Source organism: Pinus tabuliformis, chromosome J (genome assembly GCF_031772625.1).
Source record: "Pinus tabuliformis cultivar Carrire ecotype Pingquan chromosome J, CPIR1, whole genome shotgun sequence".
Taxonomy (NCBI): domain Eukaryota; kingdom Viridiplantae; phylum Streptophyta; class Pinopsida; order Pinales; family Pinaceae; genus Pinus; species Pinus tabuliformis.
The window spans coordinates 748,781,745-748,807,934 of record NC_142295.1 but is presented as its reverse complement, the minus strand read 5'-3'; the positions used below and the strand labels follow the sequence as shown (position 1 = coordinate 748,807,934).

General features: G+C 41.9%; 1 protein-coding gene across 2 annotated transcripts in view; it reads right to left on the bottom strand.

Annotated features, from left to right (window-relative positions):
* LOC149228891 (Polynucleotidyl transferase, ribonuclease H-like superfamily protein) overlaps nucleotides 1–26,190 on the bottom strand; it is a 299,561-nt gene that overhangs the window by 136,917 nt on the left and 136,454 nt on the right. For both annotated transcript variants that reach the window (XM_089378414.1, XM_089378415.1), the window contains exon 3: nucleotides 11,116–11,173. In XM_089378414.1, the coding sequence (XP_089234540.1) occupies nucleotides 11,116–11,173 (58 nt within the window). The remainder of the gene's footprint in view (nucleotides 1–11,115; nucleotides 11,174–26,190) is intronic.

Below are 26,190 nucleotides of genomic sequence, written 5' to 3'. Positions count from 1 at the left end.
GGCTCCAGAGGCTGACGCAGAGCCTCCAAAGGCTGACGCGAGGCTAGTTGGGCTGACGTTGGGCCAGAGAGGCTAACGCAGTCCCTAGAGGCAGACGCTGGGAGATTTCGTGGAGCAGATTGGAGCTAAGAGTTGTGGGATTGTTCATCCGAGGTTTTTAGCCGAAATATCTGCCTCCGATTGAGAGGTACTACTGCCGAGAGCATTCTGTGTTGGGTGAGCCATTTCTGGCACGCAGATTGTATTCTGAAACTGCTTAATAATAAAACCCTCAGATAGTTGCACCGGTTTTCCCGCATTGGGGTTTTTCGGGGACATTAGTCCAAAGATAATGGTGTCACTTGTGTGCTTTTTTTACCTTCTGTTGATGATCTGTATGTGTTGAGCATGTACTTGTATTTATTTTCAGTATTTACATGGTAAATAACTTGTTAATTAACAAGACAAGTAGGAAGAAATAAATCAGAAAGTACATGAAGGATTTCTAACAAATAGACTTAGAAATTCCAACATGGTATCAGAGGATGGTTGCAAATCACAAGAGAACTGAGGACATCAGTCGAACAAAGCAGTAGCAGCGACAGTAGAAAATATTTGTCCCGAGTGACAGAAGTTGTTCCTAACAGAGAAGCAACAAGCAAGGGGTGACACAGTGCCTGCGTCATCAAGTTTGAGTCGAGAAGAGTATCAGCGCAATGGCAGAGGGGAGCAGACTCGACCTATGCAGTGCCCGATCATCTTTCTCAGTCAGGAAGGATTGACGCCCGTGGCCAAGAGGTGTGGATTTTGTCGGTGCCGAGATTGCGCAAAGCCTAGAAGCTCTAACATTCAGTTTGTTGGGGTTTAGGAGGTTATGAGTAAGTTGCAGAGTGAAGCTGGTGGGGCACTGTAGTCAAAACAGTACCTAACATGGCAAGACCAAGGAGGAGGAAGTTGCTACCGAAGATTTCTAGCCAAGAAATCTGGATCAGTGGTGCGGCTGCACTAAGGATCAAAGTGGGGGCATCTCGACATTGGCAGAGGGGTTTCCAGGAGGGAAATCGAGGCTCAGAGAGAGTCACACCGAGAACTTCCAGAAAGGAAGTAGAGGAACAGCGAGATGGCAGTGAACGGGGTAAGAGACCAGGATAGACTAGACAGAGCCTCAAACTTTGTAGTCTGGAACGCCAGAATCTTATCTATTCTAGACAGGAACTGCCTCAAGTAATTCGCCTTGAGGTGAATAGCGGTCCCAGTTGACCCGGATGATAACAATAAGTACGAGGTTGCAATGGCGAGGGCCAAGAGCATCATCCTTGACAGGGTCAAGGACCATGTAGTACCACACATTGTCGAGAAGAATACAACAAATGAGATGTGGGAGGCCCTAAAGAAGTTGTATCAGCATACATCCGTGCAGAGGAAGATGATACTAGAAAATCAACAACAGTCATACTAGATGCAGAAGGGAGAACAGATCGACACCTTCCTCGGTCGATTGAAGGAGATCCAGGATCAGCTGACTTCCATAGGGGCCACGCCGGATCAAGAATTGATGATGAGAACAGCCCTGAACGCAATCTCATAAGACTGGGAGGTGTTTGTCTAGAGTATACTGGGCAGGGCGACCCTTCCAGATTGGGAGGAAATGTGGGCAACTCTTCACCAAGAAGAGATCAGAAGGCTAAGCAAGGCGGGAAGCAGCAGCAAGGGGATCAGAGTCAAGAAGGACAAAGAGGAGGACACTGCCCTAGCATCTGAGGGAAAGCAGGAGAAACGAAAGAAGAAGGACCTCTCTAAGGTCAAATGCTTCAACTGTGGGGAACCGGGTCACTATGCGAGCCAGTGTCCAAGGAAGAATAGAAAAGGAAAGGCTTCCGAGACCAAGGCTACGCTAGCAAGGGCAGAGAAGGAATTGGAGACAGATGATGATTGTGCCATGAGTACTCACACGCCACTTGAGCGGAAGTGGGGAGACGTCGAGCTGTAGTCAGATGGACTACATTCGATGAGGGCCAGGATCCTCGAGATACCCAACCTCTTGGATTATACCTTGCTAAGGGAGCCCCGAAGAGGAGTAGCAGGATTGGCGGATGTCGGTAGAGACGGATGCGGATGGAGCGACAAAGAGGGCTACAGTGCAGGAGTCCCAGGACAGCGTGAGACAACAGTGCGAGGTGCACGAAGTTGTTGCAGCAGCGCAGAGGTCAGAGAGGGAGCACTTGTCAGCGATAGAGGGAGTTTCAGCATCCAGGGTGTCTCTAGCCTAACAGAGATGTCAAAGTTGGGAGATCCATTACTTAGTTCTCAGTAACTAGGTTGCAATACAGCAGTTAGGAGTGACAGTGCTATGGACAGCACGATGGAGCATGATGAGGGGGTTGCAGTGCAGATGCTGCAGTGGCAGTGGCAGGGCCATGGGCAGCAGCACGGATGCAGAGGGAGTTGTCATACAGATTCAACAATGGCAGTGGCAGGGCCATGGGTAGTAGTACATGATGCAGCAGTGCAGAGCATGTTGGGCAGCAGGCCTAGCATCAACACAAGGACCAATGTCGGATGATCAGGGTGATGCTCAGTGAGGAGTATTACTAGAGCACAATCCTCGCTTAGAGGGAGTGTTGATTTGGGGTAGCATCGGATGTGCTCTAGCCACGAAAATTGGTGGAGAGGCTAAAGCACATGAGATCTCCAATACCTAGAAATGGTTTGGGCAGATTCTAAACAATTTGGGAGATGTTAAAATAATTAATATTTTTAATGGAATCCCTAAGTCTAAACTTAGGGAAAATAAAATATTAATGTGAATTAATATAAAACTGAGTTAGAATGGTCCAAAAGTCATGGACCAAGCCAGGTCTAATCTTAGCCGTTGATTAGGGACTTAATCTCGGTCGTTGAATTGTCAACGAGAAAAGTATAAGTGGAGGCTTGAGGGTCACTTGGAGAACACAACGAGTTGAACAAGAATTCGATTTTCTGGGGCAGGGCTTGCTGAGAAAATCGAAGGAGTGACCAGAGTTGCTACTAAGGGGCAGTGAATACAGAAGCAGAGAGGCAGAGAGGGTACCGAGAGCATCAGCACAGAAGCCGAAGAGAGAGGGACGCAAAGCTAGCTAGAGGCCACGTAGAGGCAGCCAGAAGCCATGCAGAGGCAGCCAGAAGCCACGCAGAGGCAGCCAGAAGCCACGCAAAGGCAGCCAGGAGTTGCACAGTGCCTGAGGAGAGCCAGCGTGGGTGACACAAAGGCTCCAGAGGCTGACGCAGAGCCTCCAAAGACTAACGCAGGGCTAGTTGGGCTAATGTTGGGCTGACGTTGGGCCAGAGAGGCTGACGCAGTCCCTAGAGGCAGACGCTGGGAGATTTCGTGGGGCAGATTACAGCTAAGAGCTATGGGATTGTTCATCCGGAGTTTTTAGCTACAATATCTGCCTCCAACTAAGAGGTACTACTGCCGAGAGCATTCTGTGTTGGGTGAGCCATTTTTAGCACCCAAATTGTATTCTGAAACTGCTTAATAATAAAACCCTTAGATAGCTGCACCGGTTTTCCCACATTGGGTTTTTCTGGGATCATTAGTCCAAAAATAACAGTGTCACTTGTGTGCTTGTTTTTCCTTCAGTTGATGATCTGTATGTGTTGAGCATGTACTTGTATTTATTTTCAGTATTTACAAGGAAAATAACTTGTTAATTAACAAAACAAGTATGAAGAAATAAATCAGAAAGTACATGAAGGATTTCTAACAGATAGACTTAGAAATTCCAATAGAAACGTCTAAATTTGGGATCTTTGGCTCCAATACCATGTCAAGCCAAGGACTGACTCTCGAATGTGTCTTTGTATTAATGTAAACATGATTATATAACAAGAAGAACTGACTCTCTTCCTATTCTAACTCTTAATTTACATATTTAAAAAATTCTCATCCAATCCTTGAGGATTAGGTGTCCAACAATATCATCGAATACTTTCTGGAGTATTTTATGTTGGAACCATGGTCTAATCTTTTTTACTACAATGGATCATTCTACACATATTGTTGAACGGTAGAGGATGTCACATATGCCATCACGCATTTCTGCATCCCTTTAGAGGGAAATGGTTCATCTATAGTGCCAAAGCCCATTCCTATGCTTTTGCACCATTCCCTGAAATATCGTGGGGTCAACCTTTGCCACAGATGATCAATTGCAGGTCACATCTACTATGAATCTCAGCCAAAAGGATGCACGTCGAAATTGAACAAGTTGATCGGCAAGGGGAGGATGAGGTGGATATGGATTTGCAGGGTCGAGCTTACAAAGAAATAGAAAATGGAAATGGATAAACTTAGCACACGTAGATGTGTAGATAAATTACCCATCCTAACTACTTTGGAATCCTAGATTTAGAATTGCGTAGTTCAAGAAATTGGTTGTCGAGGAAGATTAGGGCATCTTCCATAAGCTTCGATCCCATGCCACCATTTCATCTAACAATTGGCAGCTATTGGGTTTTCAAATGGTCATGAAACCCTATGACATTAACTATAACACTGACATTGTGTCAAATTTCAAAAGGGCATATCCAACCTCAAATGTTGTGATTTTTGATATTTAACATTGACCCATGATCATCAAAGTTAAAATAATATAATTAGGCTAAGGGCTATATTAATAAGAATTAGATTAATATAATTCACAAAGGCAAAAATACTGTTAAATAAATTGGAGCATTATGATTGGAGTTAGAATTTACTCTTGGAAAAAGTAAAATTAAGTTGAATTTAGTGGCGACCTAAAGTTTTATAAAGTCAATCAAGTTAATGTCCTTTTCAAGGAAAGAGATTAACATCTAATTCTAGAACAGTTCTCGTCATGGGCAATAAAATGTTTTCACCTATGATATCCCTCATTACCCTTGCCTTGAGGATAAAGCAATTTCAAGGGAATGGCAATGGTATGAACATAAAATGACAAAATAATAATAATATTATAAATAATCATAAGTTAATTTGTTATTGAAAAATGTGTCGTATCATAAAGACATCTCCATCAGTAAAAAGGCACCTCACCTAGGTATTTATAACGGGGGCCCTCGTTGTAATATTCATCATCCTTTTTCATTCTATCAATTATTTATCTATTAATATATTTATACAATTACAATCTTCAAATACAAACGAAAATTGTTTGATACAAAAAGGGAGTTGACCACATTATTACTCCTGCATCAAGATTCCCTTACAAAGGAGGTGACCTTGTTGAGGTTGTTGCTTTAATTGCCAGAGGTTTTGAGGTGCATAAGAGGGCTTCTCATGTTCACAAGTTGATAATCATCTTTTATGGATTGTTGCCACTTTTACCATGAGCACGGTATTTTAGGATTGATGAATTGAGATGTACACAAACTTTTATATTGTGGTTTTTTATAGATCTAATCCACTTGCCTTGATCTTGTTTGGAGATGTACACATCTTTGCATTATAGCCTAAATAACTCTTGATGCAGTCCCAAAAGATTTTTGTCCCGTCATGTTGACTTTAGGCCCTAGGGATGTTGGAGTTTTGACGAGTTATTATTGATGTCCTCTTCATTCTAAAGTGATTTCAAAGTTCAGCAAGAAGCAGTGATCCAAGGTTGTGTTCCTTCAAGGCTATGTTCCCTCAATTTCATAGAAGGTCATCATTCTTTTGAAACCCCTTACAAAAGGGAAGTTCAAGATGAAGAGGTAGTAGACTGGTTTGATGTTGTAAACCAAAGTTGCTTTGATTTTGTTTTTCTTGCATGTTCACCATTCAACTGTTGAGTTGCAGATTGCTTGGTTAATTGATTGGAGAGAAACGTATCTTTGTGAGTAATGATTGCTTGGATGATGAGGTGTGTGGACCAATACTTGTGGGAGTGACTTTCATGAATGCTCACAAAGTAGGTATGATGTTAATGTCATGAAGTGTAATATTCCTAATTGGAAAATAGCAATAAATACTAAATACCAAAAACATGAACTAGGAACAACAATTAAAATTAAAGTCCAAGCATCCAAATCAAGACACCACAGAAAATAAGCAGAATAATTGAGCCATTTTATTAATCAATGGGAATCTAAGTACATAATGAGCAAGAACAATGGAACCTGGGCTTGACATTCAAGCTATGCAAACCCCAGGTGAAATCTCGCCAACCCAACAACTGAAATGGCTCCACACTGATAATGCACACAGCCGGAAAATTTGTTATACGTTGCCAAATGGAACTAGTCGTCCTGCTCAAAATAATGACTGGAATGCTCTGAAATTGCAGTCGTGAGCTCCTCTCCTCAAACCCGAAAATACCAAGAAAAGGTTTGGCCTATCTCCAAGTCAAAACTGAACCCACAAAATGATGCAAATTCCCCAACTTACTAACAATTCACCCTGCAATAAGAATGAGGATTTCAAGCTCGGATATCGCCCGGAAAATTCTATAAAATTAGCCAAAGACTCCTCTCAATAATCCCACAAAAACCCAAAAAGGGTTTGTGTTGAATCCACCAACTCCCGGTGACCCCCAACAAGAGTAAATTGTCCAATTTTGCCAGAAAACGCCCCACAATATTGATACTGTTGAGTTAAGCCCAAATCACCACTGGAAATCTCTCCCAAATCTGGCTAAATTCTCCTTTGAGGAATACCTCCAATCTCTGGCCCTTCTCTCTCCTCAACCTCTATTCCTCCAACCCCTACACAACCCCGCCTAGAGACCCCTGCACACTAAGCAAAATGTAGAATTTCGGCCCCAAGAATTCCCTCAAACTCAACCATACAAATCACCACAAAATCTCCAAATAAAATAGTGGAAAACACTTGCAAAACCTTCGATGTTCTGCTCCTCCGTAACTAATCTCTCTGCAAGTAATTTGAACCACTTATGGGCCTTGGAAGAAACACACACTAGCTGTAATAACTTGCAAATATGCCCAATGGAAACTCTAAATTGAGCTCACCGAATTTGCCTCACTAGGGAGACACTCTAAGTTCTCCGAAATGAGGCTGGAATTTCGCTTGAAACTCCAATGCTAAACAACGCTTCTCTTCTTGTGCTAAATAGCTCCAAGAGAAGATGTAATATGAAGTGTAATGGTAAAAAAGATGATCAACAAATGAGTCCCTCCTCCTTTTATAATTTCTCCCCATGCTTCTAGACTCCCCTTCTAATTATTATTTTATTGGTGGGAGCCATTTTCCAATAAGTGACTTTTTCCTTCATTTTAATAAATTAATAATTTGCTGCCAATCTCCCATAAAATAATACTTGTCACCTTTCTCCAAAATAATATTTGCCCCTTTTAATTAATATTACCAAAATTGGGCAAAATTCCCAAGCTCACAAAATTGGGGATATTACACAATGGACAAGTATTCTTCAAGCTTTGTGGAGGCATATGATTTACAAGTTACATATTCAAAGGGAGTTGATTGGTGTTACAAAAAACACTTTTCTTGTAAAGAGGGAGTATTAGTTTTTCCAAATTAGTCCAAAATCATTTTCACCTAGCTATGATAGTGTTGCATCTCTTAGTCCCTTAGTCATGCTTATGGACATATGGATGGCTCAAGTTGAGTGGATGCTTGACCTTGGATAGAGTTCTAGCATAGCGCACACAACTAAGATATTATTATCCTCTATGACATGATGAATAACCTATTGCTTGCACATAATGGGGAGATCATTTGATTTATTAGGAGACGTACCTAACTAGGAGGATGAGCATTATACACTGGGAGGAGGGCACCTAGCACTAAGCAAATGGGACCATGTGACATACACCTTGAGGATGCTTGCATTGAAGAGCAGACTTCATGGGGGTCGATTGTGGACATGAACACATATGTTGAGGAGAAGCATTGGAGCAAATTACTACCTTGACACACATGTTGAGGATTGTTGGGAAAAAGAAGACATGTGGCACATAGCTAGAGGAGGACCAACTTGCATGAGGACACTTGGATAACAAACCATATAAGAGGTGACATTTGGCCACCCTTGAAAGGTTTTAATCTGCATTCAATGGAGCATCCCTTTGGAAATCAAGTGGGCCAGTTATGGGCTGTTCTGAACCTGGTTGTGAGCATATGACCTACAGAAAAAACATACAGAATAAAGAACTTAAGAAGCAAAGGATTATAGTTAGATCTAACTATGGCAGCAATGTGATAGCGCTCAAGCATCAGGGGAATTCCATCAGATCTAGAAATCTAGTATGTTAGAACATCAATAGAAGATATTCCAGGAATCTCAGTGAAGTATAGCAGCCCCATGTGAAGAAAGGAAGGAGTGGTTTGAAGAAGTCCACCTTATACCTATTATCCACCTTAAAAGAGAAACATGCAGCATAGGAAAGAACTCATGGATTTGAAAAACCAGCTAGTGGCTTTGGGATATAGTTTCACTCTTGAGCACATGGTTTTGTACTTACATGGGAGCTTAAGTTTGGCCCATTTTACTTTTGTGCTCCACCTATTGATGCATCTATCAACTCCAGGATGTCATTTAAACATGTTTCTATACATATCTTAAGGGAATCCACACTAATGGGCCATCTATTTGACCTTCCATCAATACTGCCTTGGGATGATCACACTTCATGGGTCGACTTGGTCTAGAGAACATGTGTGATAGATCATACTTGGCACTTATCTTGATCATTCAATCATGGATGGATTTTTCCACTTAGAGGAGTTCGTTTTGTACACATTCATTGGTACTTGCTACTTGCTACTTGGTTCATATGTGGACAAATCATCTAGGAGGGTAACCAAATGGATAATTATTTACTTGTTGTTTTGGACCTTTCACATGGTCTATCTCTCTAACAAAAGCTATGTTGCAGGAAACATAGGGCAAGGGGGCGTTTCCGTACAGAAACAGGTACGAAACGCTGAAACGCGTTTGGTACGGCCCTGAAACGCGTTTCAGGCCGTACTGCCACGTTTCCCGAAACCGAAACGTGGCTAGTACGGCCTGAAACGCGTTTCAGGGCCGTACGACTCACATTTCAGCGTTTTACTTGTGTTTTTTTTTGGTTTAAATTTAGTTTGTTTTCTAATTTATTTTTAGGTTTTTCCTAGTGACTTCTAGTTGCTTCTAGATGCCTGTCTAAAGTTATAAAAGTGAACTTTTGCCCTAGTGTTGATATGCAATTCATGGTAATGTTAAATTCTTAAAGTAAAAGTGATATTCTCTTTTATTTTTCATTTTCATCCTTTTACTTAAATTTTTAACATTACCATGAAATGACTCAGGATGTTTGAGAGTGGTTTCGCCCTCATTGGATTTCATACGGAGAAAGTAGAATTTTAGATCTCACTCAAAATCCAGCAGACTTATCTATTTTTCAGGATTTCAGGATTAGGGGGATTGCAATGTTTCCATTGGATTTTATCATGTACTAGGGTATGGAACTTGTATTTAATCAAGAGAACCAAGCCCTCTATGCAGGGGAGACTCCCAATAATGAAGAGCATGTAGGGTACTAGGGTATGAAACTTGTATTTAATCAAGAGCACTAAGGTCATTTGACTATGTAGGAGGAGACTCCCAATCAAGCACGAGATGAGAAATTAGAAATTTCTCGTGGCTGATTTTGGATATTTCTATTTTCATTATGTGATCATTCATGAGTAAATGTGATGTAAATTTAGAGACTTATAGTTTATGCATTGACAACTGACAATTTTATCATAATGTAATAAATTAGAATGTATCATATATGCTTTATGATTGCACATATTTCTTAAATGTCCTAATATATATATATATATATATATATATATATATATATATATATATGCGTTTCCCCGTTTCCAAAATTTGGGGAGGTCGCGTTTCGTATCGCTTCCCGTTTCGAAAACTCGTACCCGTTTCCCCGTTTCGTGCAACTTAGAACAAAAGAGGCACCCTCTTCTCTTGACTCTATTTTTGGATGGTTGTCGTAACTGACTCCATATTTTATCATTGTTGACTTGTATACTAGAGTTAATTGCTTGAGGATGGTATTATTATTGCTTTCCCTGAGTATTTTATTGTAAATCCTTGGAGAAAATTTGTGAATATAAACAAATTCTTTCTAATTTTATTGAGAAGTTTGTTAGAGGATTATTTTATGATTACTCCTTGGAGAGATCAGTGTATCTAGGAAAACAAATAATATTTTATTGTAAAAGGAGATGGAGCTTAAACTTATATCAGGGTTTGCTCTCTCCATTTATGATGTAGATTCTATGAATGAAAGAACTTGTGAGTAGAAAGACTCCTAGCTCTGGAATAATGGTGTGCTATATTTTGCCTATGTTATGAATATTGAATGTAAAATTTCTCTATGTGTCTAATTGTTTTAGATGCACCATTGAAAACTCTATTTTGCAGGTTTATGGATGCTAGAGTCAACGCAAGGAGCCACACAAGCCACTAGGCCTAGGCAAGGAGCTACACAAGGAAGGCTAGCCAACACATATGAACTTGCACCAGAAGCAGGCGGGCATCCATGGGGCTTGAGTGTATGGGAATGGTTTTAAATCCTCAAACATACTCTTACTCGACAAGGGATGGGTGTATGATGAGAGCAATTGCAAAATCCATACACTACAAAGGGAAAGTGGTGGAAACCTTCAAGGATACAAGATTTGGGCCCTTGGTATTAAGAATCTCAATGGTGTTAGATCTAATCAAGCTAAAACAATGAGGTGACTAGATCTAGAAGCCACAATTTCTAGATGTTGATACCAATCGATATGAGTGCAAAATCAATAATGCAAGAAGATACACACAATAAAGCAAGTACGAGAGGAAACTGTCAAAATTGTATAATCATTTGTTTCACTATATATAGAATATAAAATTGTGGGAAGATTGATCAAAGTTGAACAAGTATCCAATAAAATACAATAAAGTAGATGAGTAATCAATTTAGACTAAGTTGCCCAAAAGAGATAAGACTAAAGTACAAAGCAAACTAAAGAACAAAATAGAAAAGTACAGATATAATACATGTTCACTAAACCAAGTCTCATCCAACACGCTATCAAATCAAGAGTTCAGAAGCAAATAGGATTTTAAACTTCTACTTCTATAAAAAAGGAACTGATAATTAATGATGAAGCCAGAAGAGACGTACCAACTCTTGCAACTTGTCAGCAATTGAAATGATATTTGATTGCTTCCGTATCAGAACACTAAAACATTTAGTATCACAAATAAAAATAAGAATGTAGCATCATAACAACCTGAATATATTTATAAAACCACCTCTAGAAAATAACACAGCTAAATCCAATGAATAACAGGGATAAATTTTCGGTGATTGTTTTGACTGGCACAGCAGAAAAATTAACCATCATGAAATCTAGGGATATAAACAAAAAATTGTTTTTACTAGCACAACATACAAATTTATGCATCAAGAAATGTTGCAACATAAACAAAGCAAGCTAAATTTTTGCAAGAATCCTTGCTGGCAACAATGTTGAAAATTACAAATTACCAACAATGAGATGAGAACCATATATACGATTCTGACATGCCATGAATTGTATAAACCTTTATGCTCATTACTACAGAAAAATTAGTCTCATAATGATGAAACCATATAATTGCTGCCAACTGGTAGGTTTCTTAAGGTACAAATATGTACAGAGGTTGAAATGTAGGATGTTGGTCGCACTGCTTCTAGTAGGGTTGTCATGTCCCTTCCTAAATTAATTTGGAACAAGATTAATTAGTACATTTTGGGGCCAATTTTGGAGGTGATGGGGCCCATTCGACTTTATTAGGAGGTTAGACTTAGCATTAGTTATTTTGTTGTGGTTAAGTTGATGTGGATAAGTATACGTGGGGGCCACCCACACTAGGAGACACTAGGAGAATACACACTCCCTAGTTCGATTTGCATGGAGGAGAAGTCATTGGTTAAGTGAGGGGCCCAGGATGGAGAGAAAATAAAGGGGATAGTGCTCCAAGAAATCTATATAAGGAAGGAAGCTTTCCTCTTCTCATTCATATTTTGGCATATCGAATTTCTCCTTGGTTGCTCGAGCTGCTTAGCCAAGTTACTTGCTGTTTAGCAAGAGTTCTTCAAGCGAAGAGCTCACCCTTTCTTCGGGGGACTTCGAGTGCCACCCTCGAGAGGTTTTTCTTCAGTCTTTCCGCGGGAGGATTTCATTGTGGTTTCCAAGTTGCATTCATCTCTAAGTGGTGCGTATTTTTGGAGGACGCAATGAAGGGATGTTGAGTTTGTTTGCGGCATCTTGCAAAGGATTTTTGGCTGGGAGGATTTCTAAAGAGAAGGCATAGGAGATTTGCTATCATTTTGGAGAGTTTGGGAGCTGGAGGAGAGTGCTTCTCTGTAGTGTGACTTTCGCACTTCCTGGGCCAGCACAGAGGCAGCATTTGGTGCACAAGTGGGAGGTAGAGTATCAGTCTTTGAGGCTGAACTTTGCCAGGGAAGCTAAGGGAAGCATTTGTGGAGGAGATTGCTTCATTTCCGGAGCTTGGGAGGAGGATTTTGCTTCTATTCCTTGCAAGCCGTATTCTTGAGCAATTTGGAGGGCGTAGGGCATATTGGAGGCCGAATTTGGGAGGTTGGATTCATACCAAACCTTTTCTGGGTTTTTGTGAGTTTTTGTCAAGGAGCTTGGGGCTGAATTTATAACATTTTTTGAGCAGTGAAGGTGGAGTTTCTTGCAATTCCTTTCAAGCCAACAGTGTAGTTTTTTAGGACAGCACAGAGCACTAGAGGAGCAATGATTTCTAGTATTTGAGATCATTGTCTTATCACCTGGGTTCTGCTACGCTTGCCATTGAGGCAAGCCCAGGTGCATTCCTCCATACTATTGTACTTGCTCCATTGATTAATAAAATAGCTCAGTTGATTCTCTTCTAGAGTTTTTATGAGCATTTACTGATTGTTGAAATTTTCTGTGTTGTAAATCGTTATTGCTTTGCATATCACTATTTATTTAAGTTTGGAACATCGCAGTGGTATCAGAGCTCAAATTTTGGCTCAGCCGTGGGGGAACTTTCCTATGAGTGAGAGGGCCGACAAAATATTACTTACAAGAGGCAAAGGTACCGCAGCAGGGAAAGGGAGTTGGATATTACTCCAGACATAGAGGATCATGGGAAGACAGTAGTAGCAGAGGATATGGGGCAGCCCAAGAGCAGGGAAGAAATGGCCTTCGACAGTCTCTTGAAGGCCTTGAGCGATTTGGCAAAAGGGCAGAAGGAGATGCTAGACGAGATCAAGATGCAGAATCGAGAGCGGAGCACTCACCGGGAGTTTATATTTGGAGAGACTTCAGGGGCCTCTCAACAGCTCAATCATCTTTCACCTACTACGTAGCGGCCATCCTCGAGTGAGCCAACTCGAGCTACTTTACCTTCTTTTATACCTTTGGCGTAGGGTGAAACGAGTGGAGGAGAGGATCCATCATTGATGGGAGAGCATTTCAGGGAATGGCAATCCATGGGAGCAGATTTCAGAGAGGCTCTATCTTTTAGAGATTATTGCCAGCTCAAACAAAATGAAAAAGGGAAGGGCTATGGAAGCCATGGTACGCAGAATTATGAGTTGTACCGCACCATTGGGAAGATGTATTTTCCCACCTATGATGGCACTACCAAGTGCACAGCACGTGCTTGGGTGGAGAAGTTGGAAACATACTTCCAGCTCAATAGGATGACAGAGGTAGAAGCCATCAAGATGGCCACATTGCATTTAGAGGGGGAGGCACACAATTGGTGGTTTCATGGCTTGCCCACTCTGGGGCATGCCCGTGTGACCTCCTATGAAAACTTCACAAAGAGAGTAGTGGAGTGTTTTGATCGGAGGGATCCAGAGGCTCACTTCAGGGCGCTGACTCAGCTCAGGCAAACAAGATATCCAAAGCATTATATTTCGTAGTCCTTGAGGGTCTTAGTCATGGTGCCTGATTTGTCAGATGTTAGGAGAGTATACACATTCGCGGAGAGGTTGACAAAGCCACTACGGGGACTAGTGAAGTCACGCAGACCATCTACTCTTCTAGAGGCAGTGACCTGTACGCGAGATTTGCAGGGGGGCCATCCCCAAGACTCGAGCACCATTTCTTCCACGCACTCCCTACACTTAAAAGGGAGGTGACACTAGACCACCTGCAGTGCAGAGAATAGCCAAAGGGCGGCGATAGTTGGATGATGAGACCAGGAGGGACCTCAAGAGGAGGAAGTTGTGTTTTACATGTCAAGAGCCTTGGGCACCAGGCCATCGGTGCACAGCAGGCAAGGCCCATTACATCGAGGTCTTCTCAGACAGCGATCAGGAGGACGAGGTGGAGTTGGAGCTTGGTGGAGGAGAAAGCAAGGATCCAGCAGGGAGGGGACCACCACCACCACCACCACATGTAGGAGCATCTTTTGCACCAGCTAGCAGAGTCCTAGCTTCTTTGTGCGGGATTCCCAAATTTTTTACCATGAGGATCAGAGGTACAGTGCAAGGGCAGCGTGTCTCAGTTTTAGTAGACAGTGGGGCCACCCACAATTTTATTGATGCTCAGATGGTCTAGAGGAGGGGCATAACCACTGCAAAGTTTGAGGGGTTTTCAATCCTAATACCAGGAGACAGGATTATCCCGTGCACTCGATATGTTCCTGCTATGACTGTGACCATGGGGAACTATTCAATGATAGACCACTTTTACGTGGTGGATGTACCGGACACCAATGTGGTGTTGGGTGTCCAATGGTTGTATTCCCTTGGTCGAGTTACCAACGATTAGAAGCAGCTTGTGATGGAGTTTGTTGGGCCGAATGGAAACAGGTGGTTCTTCGGGGCATGCATTCGTACCCCTCTCAGACAGTTCGTCCCACAAGATGGTGGTCGATTTGAGGCATGGAGACATAGCATGGGCAGTAGAGCTAAGGATTCCAGAGGATAGGGGGAAGGCCAAGCCACCACATCCAAACATACAGGCAATACTGGATAGGTACCCGGTAGTCTTTGGAGACATATCGCTGGGGACAACCACCTCACAGGGGCTTTGAGCACACTATAGAGCTAGAGCCTGGTGTGCAGGCAGTCATTACTACACCCTATAGGCATCCCAAAGCCTATAAGGATGAGATTGAGAGGGCCATCAAGGAGCTATTGGCGTTGGGCCACATCAGACCAAGTTCTATTCCATTTGCTTCTTCGATTGTGCTGGTGAAGAAGAAGGATGGGACTCTATGCATGTGTATTGACTACAGGGCCCTCAACAAGAAGACACTGAAGAACAGGTATCCCATTCCGCGTATTGATGAGTTGATGGATGAACTTAGAGGAGCCAAGTACTTCTCTAAGATAGATTTGCGGTCGAGGTATCATCAAATTCGGGTGAGGGAGCAGGACATCCCGAAGACAGCTTTCAGATGTCATTATGGGCATTTCGAGTTCCAGGTCATGCCTTTTGGGTTGACCAATGCACCGACCACTTTCTAGTTGTGCATGAACCATGTGTTCAGAGATCAGCTGAGGAGGTTTATACTAGTATTCGTTGATGACATCTTGATCTACAACAAGACAAGGGAGGAGCACCTAGAGACAATATTGCGTATATTGGAGGAGCAGTCATTCTACGCCAAGATGTCCAAGTGCAAGTTTAGGCTGACAAAGATGATCTAGTTGGGGTACATCATAGGCACAAATGGGGTCAAGTGCACAAGGAGAAGATTCGGGTCATTCAGGATTGGCCAGATCCTCGAGACGTGATAGCGCTGAGAGGATTTTTGGGCATCTGTACCTATTATCGGAAGTTCGTGAAGGGCTTCTCCCAGTTGGTAGCACCCCTTACTAATCTGACTAAGAAGGGGGGCTTTTCCATGGACACAGGGAGCTCAGGCAGCATTTGATCACCTCAAGGAGGTGATGATTTGTTGCCCGATATTGGCACCTCCGGATTTTTCACAGCCTTTCACATTGGAGTGCGATGCATCAAGTGTGGGGATCGGGGCAGTCTTGTCCCAAGGAGGGCACCCCATTGCTTTTGAGAGCCAAAAGCTCCTACCACATGAGATGTTGTATTCCATATACGACAAGGAGATGTTGGCCATAATGCATGCATTGGCCAAGTTTAGACAGTACTTGGTGGGGAATCAATTTCGGGTGAAGACGGATCACAACAGTTTTCGCCACTTCATGGGGCAGAAGGGCCTCAATGATAGGCAACAAAGGTGGGTCAGCAAGGTGCAGGCCTACAATTTTGATACTGAGTATGTGCAGGGGAAGCATAATGTGGTGGCAGATGCACTATCCAAGAGACCAGCAGGGCTTTCACTCATGAGCATTTGCCATGATTGGAAGGCAGAGTAATTGGTAGAGTACTCCAAGGATCGTCGGGCATGCGAGATCTTGGAGGGAAGGTATGCAGATGAGCGCTACAGGGTGATGGATGAGGTTATATATTACAAAGGGCGCATATTCTTGGTTGCGGGGTCCTAGTTAAGGGAGCGCGTCCTACGTGCATCTCACGATTCTCCTTTGTCTGGACACCAGGGGTTCAGGAAGACTTATATGGAAGTGAGAGAGTGCTTCACCTGGAAGGGCCTTAAAGGGGACGTGTTGAGGCATGTGCAGGAAGGCGAGACTTGTCAGAGGAACAAAGGAGAGTTGACCCATCTAGCAGGACTATTGCAGCCTCTTCCTATCCCTCAGGGTAAATGGGAGAGTATCTCTAGACTTCATCACCGGACTTCCCTCGGTACAAGGGAAGGATTGTATTTCTGTGGTGGTCGACCAGCTGACCAAATTTGCACATTTCTTTGCCATTCTGACACGTTATCAGCTTCACAGGTGGCAGAGTTGTTCTTTAGGGAGGTATTTCGCCTACGCGGACTCCCTAAGACTATAGTCAGTGATCGAGATAGCCAATTCATGCGGGGATTTTGGCAAGAGCCTTTCCGGCTAGTTAGCACTGAAGTTCACCCCGAGCACCAGTGACCATCCACACACCGACGGCCAGACAGAGAAGGTGAACCAGTGGTTAGAGGGCTATCTCAAGAACTATGTGACAGGGCAGCAGAGCACTTGGATTCGATGGTTGCATTTTGGAGAGTATTGCTACAACACGACAGATCACATGTCTATTGGTATGACTCCTTTCCGTGCTTTGTATAAGTATGATACTTTGTCTTTCGCTGACATTGTTTTGGAGAGAGCAAGGCCCCAAAGGCCAAAGATTGGATCCTAGAGAGCCAAGATATCCTCAAGGCTCTTAAGGGTAACTTGCAGGCAACTCAGAATCAGCAGAAGATGTATGCTGACAGGCATCGGGTGGAGAGGCATTTCAAGGAAGGGGACCTGGTGTACCTTCGATTGCAGCCATATCGGCAATCCACACTGTAGTAGAAGGGGGTCGAGAACCTACAGTCGAGATTCTTTGGGCCTTACAGGGTGATCAGGAGAGTTGGAGAGGTGGCTTACGAGTTGGAGTTACCACCTAGGAGTAGGATCCATAATAGTTTCCATGTTTGATGCCTCAAGAGGGTGTTGGGGCAACAGCGTACAGCAGTTGTGGAGTTGCCCCCACTTGATGATGAGGGGCACCTGATTTTAGAACCAGAGACCATCTTGGAGACCAAGGAAAGCAAGCTCAAAAGCAGGATCATAAGAGAATGCTTAGTGTGTTGGAAGAGCTTGCTAGAAGAGGATGTTACTTGGGAGGGAGAGCACATACTTGAGCATCCAGCATGGAAGTTGCTTGGGGACAAGCAACATTTGGGAGGGGAGGACTATCATGTCCCTTCCTATATTAATTTGGAACAAGATTAATTATTACATTTTGGGGCCAATTTCGGAGGTGATGGGGCCCATTCGATTTTATTAGGAGGCTAGACTTAGCATTAGTTATTTTTTTGTGGTTAAGTATACATGGAGGCCACCCACACTAGGAGAATACGCACTCCCTAGTTCGATTTGCATGGAGGAGAAGTCATTGGTTAAGTGAGGGACCCATGATGGAGGGAAAATGGAGGGGAAAGTGCTCGACGAAATCTATATAAGGAAGGCAGCTCTCCTCACCTCATTCATCTTTTGGCAAATCGAATTTCTCTTTGGTTGCTTGAGTTGCTTAGCCGAGTCACGTGCTTTTTAGCAAGAGTTCTTCAAGCAAAGAGCTCACCCTTTCTTCAGGGGACTTCGAGTGCCACCCTAGAGAGGATTTTCTTCAGTCTTTCCAAAGGAGGATTTCATTGTGGTCTCCAGCAGTTGCATTCATCTCCAGGTGGTGCGTATTTCTAAAGGACGCATTGAAGGGAGGCTGAGTTTGTTTGTGGCATCTTGCAGAGGAGTTTTGGCCAGGAGGATTTCTGGTGAGAAGGCATAGGAGATTTGTTGTCATTTTGGAGAGTTTGGGAGATTGAGGAGAGTGCTTCTCTGCAGTGTGACTTTCGCACTTCCTGGGCCAGCGCAGAGGCAGCATTTGGTGCACACGTGGGAGGTAGTGTATCAATCTTTGAGGCTGAACTTTGCCAAGGAAGCTAAGGGAATCATTTGTGGAGGAGATTGCTTCATTTCCAGAGCTTGGGAGGAGGATTTTGCTTGTATTCCTTGCAGAACGTATTCTTGAGCAGTTTGGAGGGCGTACGGCATATTGATGGCCGAATTTGGGAAGTTAGGTTCAAACCAAACCCTTTCTATGTTTTTGTGGGTTTTGGTCAAGGAACTTGGGGCTAAATTTATAACATTTTCTGAGCAATGAAGGTGGAGTTTCTTACAGTTCCTTTCCAGCCAGCAGCGCAGTTTTCTGGGAAAGCCCAGAGCATTAGAGGAGCAGTCATTTCCAGCATTTGAGATAATTGTCTTATCACCTGGGTTCTGTCATGCTTGCCATTGAGGCAAGCCCAGGTGCATTCCTCCATACTATTGTACTTGCTCCATTGATTAATAAAAAGGCTCAACTAGTTCTACTTCTGGAGTTTTTATGAGCATTCACTGATTGTTGAAATTTTTTGTGTTGTAAATCGTTTTTGCTTTGCATATCATTGTTGATTTAAGTTTGTAACATTACAAGGGTTGATCACAAATTAATGTCGTTGTGATGGTTATTACCAAAAACCATTGTTGAATATGTTGGTCATTTCTTCAAAACGAGTTTGCATCATCAGTAACTTACAAATTTATCAAATGCTACTGTATTTTACAAGTCGAACCATGTGACAATAGGAAATATCACTTGATTTGGATATAAACCTTTAAGTAACTTATTTTAAGGTACCTTACAATGAAGTCAAAATATGCAAGTTTCATTTAAAGTGTTACACTAAGCAAAGTATGCTTCAAGGAAAAAATGATGTGGATCCTCCCCAACCATTGAACACATCTTATACAATTTTAATGTTTATAACAAACCCAACGTGTATTCATCAAGGGTGACAAAGAATTCTGGAGTTCTTCAATTGATTTTTCTCTTTTTATATTACCATTCAATTAGCATGCTAAAAACCCCAGATATTTCAAATTCCATGCAAGTGTCTATATTGAATATTTTTCTCTCAGATTACAGTTTAGACAATGCTCAGTACAAATCAAAGACTGATTAACGCACGGAAGAAGCAATTTCCAAAACTACAAAAATAACACCAAACGTCCATTTCATTCACTAATCGGAAAAAGATTCAGACAATGAAAGGAGCACAAGGAATACTTATTTATGTTCAATAAACTGTGGAAAAAGATTGCCAAAGGGTAAATGATACTTCACAACCCACCTGTAACAATCCATACTCAAATGCCCCCCTTGAGTTGGGGCTATGATGTAAAAAGTGGCAAATGCAAAAGTTGGGGTTCTCTCTAAAAAATTTCAGCAGAGCTAACACTTGACACTTGTTAACCTACTAGAGAGAACAAGGAAGGGAGATGAGCTAAATAAGACAATTTTATTAATGTGCAATGAGTGACCACAAAAGTAGGCCAATGCGACTGAAGAGTGCAACTAATATGAATACAATGTGGGAGTGCAAGTGCATCTCCTAGAAAATGCCCAAAATAATACAAGGAAAGAAACCTGCATAAGTATATCATTAGAACAAATGTATAAGAACGTGACAAAGGTACGATGATACAAAACACTAAGTGAGTTTGTTCAGCACTGGACAAGTGGACAACCCAACCCAAGGGCCTATCAAGAGAGAGAGAGAGAGAGTGGGAAAGAGATTGGAAGATGAGGCCGATGATGTTAGGATCTCCTAAGTATGATGGCCAAGGGCATGAGGGGACGAACCAAGAATTGGCTCACTGTCAAGGTCCTCTGGAACCATCGGAGAGCCTCGCTGTATGATCCTAGTGGAAATGTATGAGCAAGAGATACTCCTAGCATCCAAAATCAAAAAAGGGAAACTTCAAATGGATCTCTAGTTACTCCTCTCGATCTGGGAGATAGTCTGACGAACAGGAGATGCTCTATGTGGATCCACCCGGGGTTGATTTCTCTAATGATCTAAGAATGTGTGGCCTGATGTACGGACTAGCACCTTTGAATCAACCTTAATGAGATTGGGTGGACTCCTAGAGAAGAAGACTAAGGAGAAACCCAAGGTATCACCATTTGGTGATCTAGTGCACTCTAGAACTCTATCTGTCATTTGTTGCTCCAACCTTGATAGATCAAAAGGAAAATATGAGGTAATTGACTTAGTCATTATAAGGCGAGGCATGGCATTTAAGAGCTAAGATTTATTGCTGAAGATCTCCATAATGAAGAGGGATAAGTATCTCTAGTCTTGGTACCAAAAGAAAGTAGAGAGGGAACCCCCTAAGTTCTTATAAAGGAAACGATAGCATTTTCTGATCTCATAGTATAGGGAAAACCGAAAAATGAGGTGCATCTTTGTCTCTAGCTCCGAAAGGCGGCACGCCTAGTAGATCATATCAAAACGTTGTATATGGCAATATATCTCTATTCTAGAGTTGATGGGAGCCAACCTAGAGCTACCTCCAAGGGACCTTGAGTGAGTGCATCCAATGTCTACACATATAAGGGGGTAGACAATGATACCATCCCACAGCTCTAGGAAGTAATTTAGGTAGAAAGACATGTATAATCTATAGATATTCTCTATGATAGCCTAATTCAATCCCTATCTAGTTGGAAAGAGATGGTACAGCGCATCAAGGGAGAATCTAAATGAGGGAAGGCAATCGGGGGAGATAGTAATCAATGAAGTCGAAACGCCTCTGAGAACCAGCCTTATGTCAGGGCTAAGGAAGGATCTAAAGCAAGAGCCTCCAAGAAGCAAAGTGTGAGATAGGGATACCTCTCTCTCCCAGTGGCATAGTATTTGAGAGACATGACTCTATGAAGGAAAGAAATCAAGTGGAAAATGATCTTGAGGTGGAAAGGTTGGACTCCTAACTTTGCTTGAATGATGAGCTACAATTTCGTCTGCTTACATCAAATGATGCTCCTGAGAAGCAAGGTTTGTACACTCTCTGACCTAGTCCAATTTGTCTACAACAAGCATTGTCCCCAAATCTTAGAGCCATAGAGAACAGTGGATTTGAAAGTCGCCTCCATGAGATAGAGTTGGTCGAGATGTCCTAAAATTGCTATCACAAGCACATTCTCTCGATGAGGGCTCAAGAACTGCTACCCACCAATTTCCCCTTCTTTGGACAGCCAACCAACCAGCTAGCTAGTAGCCTTACATTTGCTCAGTACATGATGATATTCCATATTCCTCTACCATTTGCACCAGTCAAATGTAGAAATTTCTGTTTTCCCACCCCGGTTTTCAGTTTCTCCTTATTTCTCCCATGTAGTTAAATGCCCATTCCCATAACCATACATTTAACAGACTGAAAAAAAAAAAATATTGCTGAAAACACAAATTCTGGAAATTTTTCAGAATGCTGGAAATTGAAGAATTAAAAATCAGCAATCAAAAACAGCCATTAAAACACTGACATTTTTGGTCAACTTGACCCTGGAAAAACCCCCTACAACTCTTGGGGAAAACCAGTTTGAGAGCTCTTCTTTATTTCTGAAAATTGTCTTTTTACAGTGAGAATTATTCAGCAAAAAATCAGCAAGAAAATTTACAACTTATCTCCTTTCCCGTGCCTCACAGCAATCTGGAAATTATAGCAAACAGGACAGCAATAAATGCTGTACGGCCTCCGTTTTGTGTGCAGAAAAATCAGCAAACTGCTCCTCGATTTTTGTGCAAAAATCTACCTTTCACTATGTGCTGAATCAGCTGTACAAATCTGCTCAACTGCTGCCTTGGAATGTGTGCCAAGCTGTTGTCTCCTTCTCCTCCCTACTCAGAAATCTCTCTTGCTCTCTTGCTCTCCTTCTCCCAATCTGCTCATGAAAGAATGAATGACCTTTTCCTCCTTTTCCTCCTTTAATATAACTCCAAGTGACTTTTGGGTGATCCAAGTGACTTTTGGGTGATCTCTAAATCCAATGGCTGAAATAGATTTAGATCAATGGCTGAGATTAAATGCTCATTTAAATCTCACTTTCTATTTTTTAATTCACCCCACTTTAATAAAGACCCACTTAGTCATTTATTTCCAAAGTCACTTTTCATTTCTAATTTTTCATTGACTTTATAAAAGTTACTTTAAAATTAGACTTAGTAACTTTATCACTTAAAGTCACTTTTAAATTAGATTTAACTTTATAAAATTATAAAGTTACTTTAGGAGAAAAATTAAATTCTTTTGGACACTTTTCCCTAGGCCAAAGATCAAAGCCTAAGGGAACCACCTGTCCTCCGGTACCAAATTTCAACATCAAACACTTCTCGCCATTTGGCATTCCTCTTGAAAGGAGGAGGATCACCATTGAACAGGCACTTTAACCATTTTGTAATCACGTGCTTTTACTTAATGTTTTAGGCATTCTAACATCGATAAAGGGGTGATCTGGACAACTAAATGATATTCACTGTAAACATGTTCTCTCACTTTACAAGGGAGGTTGGTTTTTGATCTTAGTCCAATGGGACCTCCTCTAAGGCCTTAGGGTTATAAAAGGGTCACTACTTGGGAGACTTGGATTGAGGTAGCATGTCCATAACTTTTCCATACTTACCACTTTCCACCATTCCCTGAATTCCATATCCATCCATCAAGTTTGTTGTCTTTGGTTCATTGGGATTGGCACTCTCATATGCTCATCTTTGACCCTGGGCCGGAAACTTTTCCCTATAGGTTGGTGCAACTAAATGAGCGATAAAAGTATAAAATGGCCACAAAAAAGGAAAAGAAATTTAACATGCAAAAGATCATTGGGACATTAATCAGCACGTGGACAAAAGCCTAGCATGAGCACATGGGTTACCATCATTAGCCATCACCTGATTCCTAGGAATTTGATGCTCCATCGCATAATAAAGGAACTCTTACATCAACCAACCCTAATGAGCGAGAAAATTACTCATCATTAAGGGGTAGATAAATGTAAATCATTAAAAGCAAGCTTGGGCACCTAAGTTATGCTCCCTATCAAAGCATTATTAAAAGGAAGTAAAAGGTGCACCAAAGGGATGGAAAAATAAGGCCAAGGAAAGGGGTAACTCATGCCTCCACAATTGCTCCCTCCTTACATCTTTACACCCAAGATGATGGGCCTCCATCAACTATTCCAATGACCATGGCACCTTACCTTGAAGTCTTTCCCATCCATTGTCATTATTATCACAAACACCTATGGATTGAAGGGTTGACCTAGGGCATGTCACCTCCTCTTAGCAATTGGAAACACCTAATAGAGTTGATCATCTAGCCATCCATAACACGGGTAACGAACACTTTTACGAGACTTGGTCTAGTTAGATATTTGAAGGTGATCTTAATTTGAAGTGTTATTATTCCCTTGACAATTAGTATGGTTCACTATGATGCATCTATGTTCATTGTACCTAATGATTGGAGACTTTCACTTGATTTTGAGATGGTTTTGCCAAGTGGTCCTTCACACAAAAGTAGAGGCCTTTGACAGCACATTATATGTCTCCACTACACATCATGCCCAGTCCATTTGACTCTTCCAAAGAGCAATGATGATTATGCAGACGTAGCATTGCCCCTCCAAAGCAAATCGTTTGGCACTTTGATGACTCTAGAAGATGATTGACACCTCGCAGCACCCCCAAAGGCTGAAACGTTGAGCTCCCATTACTTGGTGTTGGTTATGCTTGATGTTGTACCTAGTGGACCCAACATGCCCCTAGGCTGGCCTTGACACTACTTGATGGGCATTGCTTGATTCGAAGTCCATGTAATGGTGTTCATCACCAGGATGACAAGGGAAGGCTTGTACTTACACTTGGAGCCCCAATGTTGGAGAGAGAGGATGCCACATCACCCATCTAGCCCTTGAGAGGGTGACGTAGGGCACCTAAATCATGGTTTTGACACTTGGAGGCATTTTGAGGCACTTCTTGAGGGCTTACCTTCAAAGATTGGAGTTGATTATTATGATGGGACATCTTGCTAGCCCATCCATGTAATTTCACAACATTTATGGCCCCAAAAGGGATGATGTCATGCTTGTGGAGGATACTGACCCACACGTGGGCTTTTATGGCATTATTTTGTTATTTTGATCCTATGGGGTTGGCTTGTAACCCCTTGTCTTGGAAAACACCCAAAATTAAACATTTGTAGGGGCTTGTAGGCTAATATTTAGTTATTGATCATCACACTAGAGAATTTGACCCCTCTTCTAGGGCACAACTTAGCCATTGTCTTATTCAATACTTGTGGAGATGTGACTTTTATGGAGTATTTTCTATTGGAAATTTGCTTTTGCATTGCAGATGTCTTTTTGGGATTGAAAGAAGGGCTTCTCATGGAAGAAATTGTAAGCTAATTGCTGATTTTTACTAATTTGCATGTAAATGAATTAATGCTAGGGTTTTTCTATGATCCATAACTAAAGGCATACTATTGGTGGGAAATCTTGGTTAATTTTTGGATGTTAAAATACTTATTCCTTGAAATCCATCGGAGAACTCCTAGTGTGCATCTCCTTTTTAATTTCTCCCCTCGCAAGAAAGATAGGGTTTTATAAAGTGGAAAATTGAATTTCCCCACCTTATTCCAATCATTTGTCATTTTTCTCTAATAATTACCCTAAGACGTCACCACCCAAGTAGGATTAAGAACTAGTAAATTTTGTGTTGATCAAAACCTCCAAAACTAAAATATTTTCTTCTTTTATATTTCTCTAAGCTCTTTAAGGGAAGTCGCTAGGGTTTTTCCTAGGGCCTAATTTTTCCTATGGGATTTGGATGCATGTTGGTGGAATAAAAATACAAGATTTGTCTCCCTACTCTCTTCAAATGTGAAATCTAGCTTTTGTGGTGGTGAATGTTCCCTTAATAGGGTTGACGTCATCCTCTCCTAGTCAATTTTGTGCTTTAGAAACCCTAACCCTAGGCTAGCTTCAGTTTGGAACCTATTTCTAGGTTGTGTTCTAGTGCTTTGTTGACTTAGATTTCTAGCAAACACTTTCTTGGACCTTTTATGTCTAGGTATTCCATATTGTTGCATACCAAGAAACCCTAGCTTATAAAGGCCTTAAATTAGCCTAGGTGTGTGATACATTGCTCCTTTATCAAGAAGAACTTAGCCTTGTCCAACATAGGGTACCTTCACCTAGTTTATTTTCATCACATTGAGCCCTATACTTAGAATATCATTATAGGTGAACACTGGGAAGCCTCCCTTGTGGTGAAATTCCACTAAAGAGAAAGAGGAAAATTGCTAAGGTAATATCTCATCATTGTCGCTACAAGGTCTGGCCCTCGACTTGTGAACCCTATCACAAAGCCTACTAGATTTTTCCGCAACATCTTTGGCGTTGTTGCCAGGGAGGAGTTGAGATAACCTCCTCGATATTCAAAGTCCAAGCTTCAATAAAATCTTGGTGAGAATAGCTTATAAAACAACAATATAGATTCTCAACTAGAGACTCCAAAATTTGAAGCACCCATTTCCCTTGGTAGCTCATCTGACGAAGCCATAGCTCCAAGAAACAAACTACCAAAAGACAACTAATGATACTTCCACTTCCCCTATTATTCCTAAACCAGCCTAGATCCATCTTATAACTCAAATCTATCAAACGCCGAGAAGGATCAAATTTCTTGAGGTGCAAACCTCTTTTTCAAGTGAAAAACTCGAGGAAATGTTTGCACCTTGAGAGATTTGATCCCTCTCGGAGCT